The 13,294-nt window shown below is 41.1% G+C and overlaps 1 protein-coding gene across 2 annotated transcripts in view; it reads left to right on the top strand.

The window, feature by feature from the left end:
* The window catches only part of TMEM50A (transmembrane protein 50A), a 42,591-nt gene extending 30,215 nt beyond the window's left edge, over positions 1-12,376 (top strand). For both annotated transcript variants that reach the window (XM_089665172.1, XM_089665171.1), the window contains exons 4-7: positions 413-480; positions 2,114-2,206; positions 7,928-7,988; positions 12,082-12,376. In XM_089665172.1, coding sequence (XP_089521298.1) covers positions 413-480; positions 2,114-2,206; positions 7,928-7,988; positions 12,082-12,127 — 268 coding nt within the window. In that variant the 3' untranslated portion in view covers positions 12,128-12,376. The remainder of the gene's footprint in view (positions 1-412; positions 481-2,113; positions 2,207-7,927; positions 7,989-12,081) is intronic.
* Positions 12,377-13,294: the final 918 nt, after the last annotated feature.

Genomic DNA, 13,294 nt, shown 5'->3' with positions numbered 1-13,294 from the left:
GAAGCAGTTCACTGATGAACTCATCTCTCTGTCACTGCTCTTTCCTCCTCTTGGCACGCTTAATGCGCTGTAGCACACCTGATTGGTTTCTTACTGCCCCCCCAAACTCTGAGCTCTGCTATACTGGGACTGTACAAGGCTGATACCAAGTCAAATGCAGATACTTATGCAGCTTGCATTAAAATAAAAGATGTATTGATGATCACTTAATTTTTGCCTTTTATAACTTCCTGGAGCTTTAAGTAAAATAGGACATGAAAACTATTGTGGCTGTAACCAGAAACATGATTATCATGAAAATTAAGAAAAAGACTTAATAGTTTACCTACAAAACATGTATATGATATTTGATAGGCACTATAACTACATGTTTATATGTATACTGTTGAATGATAGTATTTTTGTTTTACAGGATTAATGCAGTGTCTAATGGACAGGTTCGTGGTGATAGCTACAGTGAGGGCTGTTTTGGGCAAATAGGTAAATATTACTTCTGTAGAAATACAAAATGTAAAACATTATTTAATGAGACAAGCATTGAGCAATAATGTTGGGTTAAATTTAGTTGCCTGTAAGGTTTAAACTCTAGGGTGGGGGGGAACGTTTTTCCCCTGCAAGGCAAATGTATAATTATAAGGACCTACCTTAAAACAAAGACCTCCAGCGGTGCGCTGTCAGCACTGCAGAGGCTTCCATCTTCACCCGGTCTTCCTTTCAGGTTCGCAGGTTGTAGCCACTTATATGGCCGAGCCCCGATGACGTCACTCCCGAGCATGCGCACAAGAGTTTCGGCTGCAGTACACAGCTCTGTAGGAACGGCACAGGTATGCTGTTCCTCTAGAGCGCATGCGCCAGTGACTTCACTGACTGCTGTTCACTAGAATATCTCCAAAACGGTGCATGTTTAGGAGATATTAATTTTATCTTCAGGTAAGCTTTATTCTAAGCTTACCTTTAGATTGAAAAAAAAAATAAAACAGAGTTTACTACCACTTTAAAGCTGAAGTTTAGATATGAATTTTATTGAACCAACAAGCTTGGACCAACATAAGCATGCATATGTCATACTTATCCATTCCCTATGTAAGCTGCAAGCCACTCTACTAGTCAGCACTACAACAAGGTCCACAGCTAACAGTTCCCCTTCTGCATAGTAACCACAGGGTATCACTCACTCAGCACTGTCATCATTCACAGTACGTCTTGTATTTGTATCAATGAACAAATGACTTTTTCTGATTGGGCAAGGTGGAGAGGTTGGGTGGTGATAACACATTCTCCTCTTTATCCAATGAGAAAATTTCTTGTATTCGCTGAAAAACAAAGTACCAAGCCTTCTGTGAATGGCAGCAGTGCCAAGCGAGCGAGCAAGCATGTGGATACTTTGCAGAAGGGCAACTGCTCAGCACTGGACCCAAAAGGTGCAACTGTCACTGTAGTAGTGCTGCCTAATATAGTGATTCCACAGGGAACACTCAGGTGTGAGTTATTCATACTTACTTTGGTCCAAGCTAGGATTAATGTCCAGAAAATACGATGATGTAGTTCACCTGTTCATAATTAACTCCCACTGATTAACGTAGTTGAAATTTGGGAGCTGCTGCAGTGCATTATATTCCCCATCTTTGAAAAAATAAACTTCATTTTAAATAAATAATTTTTTCCATATTTTCTGTTATTAGATGTCTATGATGTGTGCTCTTTCAACTCTTATGTCAGCTATAGATGGAGCGATTTTTCTTTTTTGCTACCACAGGTTGCAGGAAAGAAGATTGCTCAATTCCCCCCATCAGCACATTCAGTGTTGATGGGGGAATCCCTCCCAAAAAGCCATTGTGTTCTCTCAGTGGGGGGAGCCGTCCCTTCCAGGAGAACAAGGCAATTACTGCTAGCTGCTATAATAGGCGCTTGCAATATTCGCATGAAAAACATGCATGATCAACTTACATTCAGCCTGCCCATACAGGGTTCGAATCTTGTCTGGTCACTATTGAACCGGCTGGGATTCGACCTGTCTATGACCAGCATTAGGGTAATATAACACTGAACTTTGTTCACACTGGATATTTACAATTAAACATATTTAAATGTTTTTTGTTTGTTTTTTTTTTAGGTGCCCGTGTTTGGCTATTCATTGGTTTCATGTTGTCCTTTGGATCTCTGATAGCATCCATGTGGATATTATTTGGTGGTTATGTTGCAAAAGGTAGGATAGTTGCATCTGAATTTGCTGTATCAAAAATATAAAATTTTCTTTTTCTTCTTATTCATTGAATTCTTCAGGAGGAAACAAAAAAAATGTTGGCCAGCCAGGTATATCCCCTGCCACTCCCATCATGGTTCAGTTTTTTGCTAATGTTACCTAGGATGTCTTCTTTTTTCCTATTTAGAATTTTTACAGTACTTAATCGTCCTTTTTTTTTTTTTTCTTTTTTTTTATGTGGATCAGGGTATATTCAGCAATAGCTTTGGAAGGTCATATTAGACTGAAAATAAAAGGGGACTGTCTGATATGTGATGTTCAGGCACTGTGCTCTGCTTATGACACTTCCCAGACCTTGGTGTACTGTGTTAGCCACAGAGAACTTCACATGTCCAAAGCAGTTTCACAGCCCTAATGTGGCCCTAGTCACTGAAAACTCAGTCTTTAAGCTCATTGATTGGGTGCAGAGAGCCTGCAATGTTTTATGTTTAGGAAATAGGCTCTGAATTCTGATGCTTTCCACACCAATGTACTGTCAGCTGCAGAGCACTCTCCAATTTCAGAGCTGTGGTAACGGTTCTGATGACTCCTTTGTGAGTAAACTTCTGGAGTTTGCAAAAATATCCTGGCATGTCACCTTCAAACACTGCGCTCTGCATTGTGGCACTTTACAGACCCCTCTGTACTATTTGCCGATCTGCCTATAGCTGTGGCACTGCTTCAGTTGTGATGCATTCTCTGCTGTTTCACTGTCAGCGAGTCTCTGATTGTGACTAACATATCCTGATATGTGACTTTTGAACAGTGGTACTTGCTTTATTGTACTTCTTCATGTTCCGTATTAGTAACTTTCAGAGTGCTTTCCAGTTCTAGAGCACAGCATTCAGTGTGACCCAGTCTCTCACAACTGTCAGTTGGGCTTTAGTAACAGCAGCTTTGATTGTTGGGCACCATTTTAAATCTCCCATTCTTTTTTTAATTGAGGTGATAGCTTTGCTTGAGGAAACACAACGCCACTGTCTTTCACTAGATAGATTTTTGCGTGTTCTCCTTGAATGCCTTTCAGCTTGAGCAGAAATACCGTCCTGCTGCTTTTTTAAGCACCTTGTGAATCATCTACTGTCCATTATTTTTCCCTCTGTCTGCCTACAGTGACTTAACCGCCTCCAGCCACCTACAACCCTCCTCAGTACCAGCTGCATAGATTTGTGGATATGTAAGGCCTTGCCTAACCTTGGGCCTAATCGCTTACAGATAAGTGGAGCAACATGTCTTTTCAAAGACACCCAGGGGACAATCCCACTGCAATGGTTGACCTTGTCCCATACTCTCCTATTGTTCCTGGAGAGAAAACACCAGTATTCCCAGAATGAACCGATACCTGTAATCTGTATCTGGAGACCCCTATTTCTAAACAGATGGTCTCAGCAGCTTTTACAGCTCCACTATTGCTTGGGGTGATTGTAGCCGTATTAGTGCACTTGCGACAGAAACAATTGAGTGCTGACGTGATACTTTTTTGTTTGCACTAACATACAATTTTGAGGACAAGCTTTCGGGGAATGTCCCCTTCTTCAAGGTCCAGGCAGTACTACTACACAAAGTTTTAGCAGAATGTTAGAAGAGATGTTGAAAGGGGGAGAGAAAAAAACAAAAACAAACACACACAAATGTATACAGCAATGGTTATAAGACAAGGATTAGACTAGAGACAAGACACAGCAAAAGCAAAGACTTGGGGGGACAACACTCACAGAGGGGGTCGTAAAACTGTTGGATAATGAGTGAGGAATCCCATGTCCAAATTAAGGCCGTTATCTCTTGTATCAAATAGAATTGTCATTCTTAGTTCAAAAGTTTTCCTTTCCTGAATAGTTTTGAAATTTCCTTTAAGAACTAAAAGACTGAGGTCTCCCATTGTGTGGTCCGGTTGTGCGAAATGGTGTCCCACAGGTGTGCAAAAGTCATCTTCTTTATGTTCCTTGATGGTATGTCTGTGCAAATTCATCCTTGTTTGCAACTTCTGTCCTGTTTCACCAACATAAGATCCTTTGCTACATTATCTGCACTGGATAAGGTACACAACATTACTAGAAGTGCAGCTGTATGATCCGGAGATATTGAAGATCCCCTTTGAGTGTCTGTGCAACCAAATCAATCCATCAAAAAGTGTCAGACACTCAAAAGGGATCTTCAATATCTCCGGATCATACAGCTGCACTTCTAGTAATGTTGTGTACCTTATCCAGTGCAGAAAATATAGCAAAGGATCTTATGTTGGCAAAACAGGACAGAAGTTGCAAACAAGGATGAATTTGCACAGACATACCATCAAGGAACATAAAGAAGATGACTTCTGCACACCTGTAGGACACCATTTCGCACAACCAGGCCACACAATGGGAGACCTCAATATTTTAGTTCTTAAAAGAAATTTCAAAACTAATCAGGAAAAGAAAACTTTTGAACTAAGAATGATAATTCTATTTGATACCAGAGATAATGGCCTTAATTTGGACATGGGATTCCTCACTTATTATCCAACAGTTTTAAACCCCCTCTGTGAATGTTGTCCCCCCCCCAGTCTTTGCTTTTGCTGTGTCTTCTCTAGTCTAATCCTAGTCTTATAGCCATTGCTGTGTACATTTGTTTTGTGTGTGTTTTTTCTGTCTGTTTTTTTTTTTTTTCAACATCTCTTTATTATAGGTACTTATATAGCGCTGTCAATTTACGCAGCGCTTTACATATATATTGTACATTCACATCAGTCCCTAACCCTCAAGGGGTGTACAATCTAAAGTCCCTAACTTACATTCTTACACATACTAGGGACAATTTAGACAGGATCCAATTAACCTACCAGCATGTCTTTGGGGTGTGGGAGGAAACCGGAGTACCCGGAGGAAACCCACACAGGCACAGGGAGAACATGCAAACTCCAGGCAGATGGTGCCGTGGCTGGGATTCAAACCAACGACCCTAGTACTGCCAGGCGGAAGTGCTAACCACTTCTAACATTTTGCTAAAACGTTAAGAAATAGTACTGCCTGGACCTTGAAGAAGGGGACATACCCCTAAAGCTTGTCCTCAAAATTGTATGTTATTGCAAATAATAAAAGTATCATGCCAATACTCAATTGTTTCTACAGCTCCACTATCTAAGCCTAAGAATTATACTGTGTCTTCAAGGCCTCTTATGTTCACCTTTTGATCTTGTGACACTGTGCATAATTAACAGAAAAATCTCCTTACAGAAACTATTCACTCTCTGAAGCCTTCCAGTGCAGAGTCTACCTTTTGATCTTACTGTGCCTTTATCTCTGAGTGCCTGAGGCTCTTATTACGTCTACCTCTAACTAGATTGTACGTGAGTAGGTTTCTTATAACTCAGATATACAATCTATTTTCAATCTGATGCAGCCCGCTTCACTATGCATCTAGGGGATCAATCCTGCTGGTCCTCGAATGCAATCTACCAGGTTTTTCATAGTCTCCCTCCATCAGGAGGACTTTCTAGCCTTTGTGGATATCAAAGATGTGTACTTGCATGTCCCCATCTTTCTAGCTCATTACACTACTTCCCTATTGCAATGTGTACTCAGTATTATCCATTTGTGGCCCTATCATTTGTGCTGTCGTCTGCACCCTGTGTGTTCTCCAAGATATTGGCACCTTCGAGGCAATTCAGTTTGCTCAGTTCAACTCCAGATCTCTACAGCACAACATTCTGTTGTTGTGGGACAAATCTGTTCAGTCTCTAGACAAACCATTTTGTCTGACACCACAGACCAAGTTGTCTCTGTTCTGGTCCTGCTGTAGAGTTGGGGAAATCCTTTCTCCTCTTGTTATGAAAAAATCCTAACAGATGCTAGGTTGAGGGACTTGGGGGGAGTATTGGACACCTTGTTGGAGTATGGGACTTTCTGGAGCTCTAAACATTTTGGTTGTCCCTTCAACACTGGACAGATGATTGGAGAGGCATCCTGAGGAGGACAGCATTGGTATACATCAACCATCAGGGAGCAACCAGCAGCTAGAGAGGTAGAAAAATTCTAGCCTGGTGCAGAATTCCATGTTCCAGTTTTGGCTGTTCACATTTCAGGCATGGCCAATTGGCAAGCAAATAACCTCATCCAACAATGCCTGCACCCATGGGAATGGTCTGTACACCTAAAAATGTTTCTGGTCACAGGTGGGGACACTGGCTGTGAACTTCCTAGACTCCAGGTTCAACAACAAAGAGACCGTGGATGCTTTCGTAATTTTCTGGTTTCTTCGGAAACTCTTTCCTCGTGTGCTCCACTGGATCACTCTGGAGGGCATTCTAGTGATCCTCATGGCTCTAAACCTGCCTAGATGGGAATGGTATTCAGACCTGTTCAAATTTCTGGCAGACACCCTGTGGGCTTTTCACAATAAACTGGATTTCCTGTGTTTACCACCCTGCTTCAAGGCCACTGGCTTTAACGGCATGCATGTTCAAGCCCAGGATTTGAGACGAGGGTCTCTCTGATTTTGGTCATTCATACACTTTTAAAAGCTAGGAAGTCTATCCTCCCACATGATCTACTATCACACATTGAAGGCTCACTTTGCCTGGTGTGAAGAACAAACATTTCACCCCAGGAAATTCTCTGTGGGAAGAATTCATACCTTTCTGCAATAAGATCTGGATCAGTTTAAAGCAAAACTAAAGTCTAGTGTGCGGGCAAACTCTTTATTGCACAAATGACATGCAATGTCTGTTCTGCAATAAAATAAACCAACCTACCTGTTCAGAGCTAACTGTAGAATGTACACTGAGCAGCACATGCAAGGTGAGGGACCTTTTGAAGCAGAGGTAAGTATTGGTAAGACATGAGTTCCGCTTTAACCCGTTACACACTAGTCACTGTTATGCACATTGACACTGTTCCATGCCTGTTGCTTTACATGGGCCAATTAATTTTGTCTGCAACCTTAACATGTGTGTCTGTTGCCCCCCCCCCCCCCCCCCAAAAGTCTGAATTGTCTTCTTCCAACTCCTGCATATACATCTTTGTATTGTGGTGCACTGAAGAGTCCTGTGTGTTGTTTACTACATTTACTTGCTTGGCGGCCCATTGGAAATGAATAGGATCCTTAAAATGCACATACAACACGTGTTGTAAATGCACACAGCAGCAGCGAGGATCCAGTGCTGAAGTGCTCTGAGAAAAAAATGTGATTGTAAATCCTGCACCAGCTATGTGTAAAAGAATTAATAATAGGTGTGTTGTGTGTGCAGTGCTACTAATCATATCTCAGGCAAGCTCCACTGGATTTCTGGGTACAGCAGGCTCTGGTCACATCTGTGATTGGGGGATGTGAGAGGAGTGGAGCGATGCATGTGATTTCTTGTCTTCCAATCACAGAACTCCTTGTATTCTGTGGAGGGAAAAAAAAACAAGAATTTCTGTGAATGGGGCATGGAGGGAGGAGGGTGCGCATGCGACGGGATCCATTCACTACCGATAGCGGCTGCTTTCATGCCTGCAGCACTTTGTAATCCAGGGGAGACGGCAGCACTGCACACGCAACAACATGCCTGTTATTACCTCTTTCCTATGTAGCTGGTGCAGAATTTACAATTTTTTTCTGGAGTTGGCCTTTAAAATCAAATGTTAAATGCGAAGTGTAAATCGTCTCCTGGGAGTGCAAAGATTTTTATAAGATATTTGAATGTAGTGATTGTGTTTTTCACAGGTATCCCAGAAGTGTATCCTGGTATTGCTGTGTTTTTTCAAAATACTTTTATTTTCTTTGGGTAAGTAAAGATTGATCTATCATTCCCTTGTGTTTTAGTCAAAGTAACAGAGTTCTTTTGCCACAGCATACGCTTTCACTCATAACTTAAGCATTGTAATAGCAATAGAAAAAAGTTATTTTTGACAATCCAGTATAAGCTTACCTAAGAAATCTATGCTACCTGTCTGTTGGTCATCTTTTCCCACAACTTCCTGGATTCCCTGCATGCTTTGCAGCATCTCCTCTGCTGTTTACTTTCGATTTCTAAGGACTACATATCCCATGGTACCTTGCTACCTGTAAGCAGTGATTCCTGTACTCCGCCTCCTGAAACTCCTCCTTTCAGCACCTCTGTAAATTAGAAGGCAGGCTCTGTGGAATGTGTGACACAGCATTTCCTACTCACTGGGAATAGTGAATATGTGGCTTGAAATTTAAGTAATAGTGTGGGAATCTTCAAAAAAATACATTTACAAATGTCAAGATCATTCAGAATATTGGGGTATGTTAGAAAATATTGAAATGCAATGTGGAAAGATATAATTTTAAATTTTGACCATAGGTATACTTAAAGTGATACTAAACCCAGGAGCCTGTATTCACTATGAATAAGGGGGAGAGAACAATGTTCTTGGACAACTTGCCAGCCAGCTTGCTAACAACCGAATTAACCTGTCTAACAGTATGCGTTTATAACAGGGGTTTAGTTTGCACACATTTGCAAATACATACGTAAGCCACAGAGCCACGACACGGCACCCTGATATTCTGTGGTCCTAACTCTACAATTTGTGAGTCCCCATAGTAGAGGCACATGCATTTAATGGATAGATCAAGGGCAGCTGAACCTGAGGGAGCCACCCCTCTTAAAGGCAAACACAAATTGTAGAGTTAGGACCACAGATTATCAGGGTGCCGTGTCGTGGCTCTGTGGCTTACGTATGTATTTGCAAATGTGTGCGAACTAAACCCCTGTTATAAACGCATACTGTTAGACAGGTTAATTCGGTTGTTAGCAAGCTGGCTGGTAAGTTGTACAAGAACATTGTTCTCTCCCCCTTATTCACTATGTGATGCCTGTTTATGTGTCCTTGCTTCATAAGCCAGTTATAGACTTGGGCGGCGGATGGCCACTTTTATTGCCTGTATTCACTATATTTGGTCTCCCACAGTACACAGAACATGGAAATGCAATTATTTTAGTAAATATAAACTGCTGAATACCTTTTCTAATCAGCAGTTAGAGCAGTCTTGTGACTTCTTGGTTAAAGCTTGTAGGAGGAGTTTTCTTTCTGCTCTAGGAGGATGTGAAACCTCTGACCCTCTGGACAGTGCTGATTGGCCCTCTGCTGATCACATGCACATGGAAAAAAAGAAAATCTCTCTAGCAATGCACACTAAACTGAGCATGTGCATGTTACTACGGATTCAGTCTGTATCAGGTGATCATTTCAACAAGAGGAGGGGCAGAAAAGAAAGACTCAAACAGCCTTTTTATGCAATGCAAAGCATTAACCCCTTAGGTTCCACAGTGAGTATAACAAGCATGCTTTACTGCATATACACACTGATTTTACTGTTGTGGGTTTAGTAACACTTTAAGGAAACGAACAGTCACTAGTTTGTCTTCTTTTAGCCATAAAATTAAAATCACTTTCCACAATTTCTATAGTATCTAATTGTTCTAAAACCCTTTTTATAATTGAATGCTATCAAAACTACCTCTACCCACAACTGCTGCAATTTTTAAAATCTACTAGATATAAAAATATTTCTTGCAGCATTTTTCTGCAAAAGTCCTTGCTTCCCCCTGCGTATGCATTTGGGTCACTGTTTTCTTAGAAGTCCACGTAGACATTAAAGAATAAAATGCAATATACATTGCCCTGAAAAAGTATTCATACCCCTTGAAATGTTCCACATTTTGTCATGTTACAACCAAAAACGTAAATTTATTTTATTGGGATTTTATGTGATAGACCAACACAAAGTGGCACATAATTGTGAAGTGGGAGGAAAATGATAAATGGTTTTCAACATTTTTTACAAATATCTGAAAAGTGTGGCATGCATTTGCATTCAGCCCCCTTCAGTCAATACTTTGTAGAACCACCTTTCACTGCAATTACAACTGCAAGTCTTTTTGGGGATGTCTCCACCAGATTTACACATCTAGAGGGTGAAAATTTTGCCCATTCTTCTTTGGAAAATAGCTCAAGCTCAGACTGGATGGAGAGCTTCTGTGGACAGCAATTTTCAAGTCTTGCCACAGATTCTCAATTGGATTTAGGTCTGGACTTTGACTGGGCCATTCTAACACATGAATAGGTTTTGATCTAAACCATTCCATTGTAGCTCTGGCTGTATGTTTAGGGTCGTTGTCCTGCTGGAAGGTGAACCTATGCTCCAGTCTCAAGTATTTTCCAGACTCTAACAGGTTTTCTTCTAAAAATACCCTGTAGTTGTCTCCATCCATCTTCCCATCAACTCTGACCAACTTCCCTGTCCCTGCTGAAGAAAAGCATCCCCGCAACATGATAATGCCACCACCATGTTTTGTGGTGGGGATTGTGTATTCAGGGTGATATGCAGTGTTAGTTTTCCACCACACATAGCTTTTTGCTTTTAGGCCAAAAACTTCATCTGACCAGAACATCTTCTTCCACATGTTTGCTGTCCCCCCCCCCCCCCCATGGCTTCTCGCAAACTGCAAAACAGGACTTCTTATGGCTTTCTTTCAACAATGGCTTTCTTCTTGCCACTCTTTCATAAAGGCCAGATTTGTGGAGTGCATGACTGGTCGTTGTCCTGTGGTCAGATTCTCCCACCTGAGCTGTGGATCTCTGCAGCTCCTCCAGAGTTACCATGGACCTCTTGGCTGCTTCTCTGATTAATGCTTTCCTTGCCCAGCCTATCGGTTTAGATGGACGGCCATGTCTTGGTAGGTTTGCAGTTGTTCCATTCGCTTTCCATTTTCAGATGATGGATTAAGCAGTGCTCCATGAGATGTTCAAAGCTTGGGATATTGTTTTATAACCTAACCCTGCTCTAAACTTCTCCACAACTTTATCCCTGACCTGTCTGGTGTGTTCCTTGGCCTTTATGATGCGGTTCGTTCACTAATGTTCTCTAACAAACACAGAACAGCTGTATTTATACTGAGATTAAATTACACACAGGTGAACTATTTACTAATTAGGTGACTTCTGAAGGCACATGGTTCCACTAGATTTTAGTTAGGGGTATCAGAGTAAAGGGGGCTGAATACAAATGCATGCCACACTTTTCAGATATTTATTTGTAAAAAAATTTTAAAAATCATTTATTATTTTCCTTCCACTTCATAATTATGTGCCACTTTGTGTTTGGTCTATCCTGTAAAACCCCAATAAAACATATTTTATGTTTTTGGTTGTAACCTGACAAAATGTGGAAAATTTCAAGGGGTATGAATACTTTTTCAAGGCATTGTACATTGTAATGTCTGCTGAGCATTTTTTCTTTTTGGTGTAATGTTTGCACAGGTTGATGCACATATTAGGGGTGCAGTGTTCTTTTTAGAACTCTTATGCTGGGTACACACAGGAAGTTATTTTTGTTCGTTCATCTGAGCGGGCTGAACAAGAAAAAAAACGTACAGCTTGTCATACTAACACATCCAATGTTAGTGTGCCTATTTCCCCTCTGAGCTAATGTGTTCTGACAGCAGGACTGCCCTTGCCAGCACACACTGTTTGCCATTGGCTGGCAGCACTAATTGGATGCTGGTTTTCCAACATTCCCATTCAATAGAAGCTGGTTCAGGAGCTGTACACACAGGCCAAAAGCCAGCCGGTTCCTGCCGAACCAACCATTTTTGGCTGATTTTCGGCTCGTACCCAGCTTAATATCGTGTTTGTTTCATGTGATTATATTATATGCAGTTTCTCTCACTTAGCATTGAAGTAGAAACATTTGAAAAAAGTGAGTAAGGGTCTGCAACAAAGTTTGCCACCATCCCTGCAGTGTATCAAGTAGACCTGAAGGTGCTTTATATTTTTCTCTTGTGTTGTGCATAATAAATTTACATGTATAAATTTTGGAATTCTTATGCATTCTTTTTCAATTCACAGGGGGCTTGTGTTCAAATTTGGTCGGACTGAAGATTTATGGCAATAGACCTTACCAGCATATTTGATTTCCATGCATCTTTTCTAATACACATTCCTAGTAATAACATGTAAGACTTTTTCAGCTTAGATCTCTTTTGATATTCATGGACCTTGAAATATGTTACCAAAAAAGAGAGAAAAAGTGACAGACTATTGCACTTTGTGTTAAAAAAAAAAAAAATGTTTTCTTGTTTGTATGTGTGACTTTTGTAAGGAAAATATTGAAATGTTTATTAAAATCGGATACTTAAGGTAACATGTTCTTATTATTTGTGTTTTAATCATCCTAAAAGTTTATATGTTAGCTTATGCCTATTTTCTTTTATACTTTGAGCTTATCTTTAGAGTATTCGTACATAGATGTTCTTATTTGTGTTGCATAGAGCAGATATATAGACTGTAGATTTAATGCACAATGGAAGTATCAAGTATACTTGTTTTGCTGTTGTAAAGATATATATATATATTATTTTTTTTTTTACTTTGTGTGTGCTTAATACTGTAAAAGCTTCCCTATGTCAGCAGCACACTGGAGAGCTAGTCCACTGCTCTTGTGCACCCCAGAGGTCCGACAACCCCATGCACAGCGCTCCAGTCAACTTCAATCATGCTCCATGAGCAGCGTTGTTAATTTGAGCCCTGTACGGGTGGGGGGAGAGAGAAGGGTATAGCAAATGCTGTTCTGTGTCATGCAGAGGAGAAGCTCGCCTTGTGATGTCTTGTGATGGTGTTAACCATCACAAGACATCGTTTACAGAATTAAGCGCCCACACATTTAAAAAAAAAAAAAACCCTGTAAAACGGGTTTTTGGACTTTAACCGCCTCCCGCCTGCCATATAAGGCAATGACAGGCGCAAGGCGGTTCTCTCGTTCTGGGAGGACGTCATATGACGTCCTGTCTAACCGCGTGTGCACGACTCCGGGAGCACGCAGCGCCGCCATCGGTGGTGCGCTATGTCCCACAGACACAGTGGATCACAGATCAACGGAAAGAGCCGAAGATGTCAGCTCGGTCATGTGATCAGCTGTGTCCAATCACAGCTGATCACATGTAAACAGGGAAATGCCGGTTATCGGCATTTCTCTCCACTAAGGTGTCACGCTGACAGCTCAAGAGGAGAGCTGGAGATCGGCATTCCTCAGAGGGGACATGTACACTGATCATCAGGGCAC

This window comes from Staurois parvus, unplaced genomic scaffold (genome assembly GCF_062004578.1).
Source record: "Staurois parvus isolate SC_StPar_1 unplaced genomic scaffold, SC_StPar_1.0 ptg002140l, whole genome shotgun sequence".
Classification (NCBI taxonomy): Eukaryota; Metazoa; Chordata; class Amphibia; order Anura; family Ranidae; genus Staurois; species Staurois parvus.
Note: the sequence above shows the minus strand (reverse complement) of the source record. Positions and strands in the feature narration are given on the sequence as shown.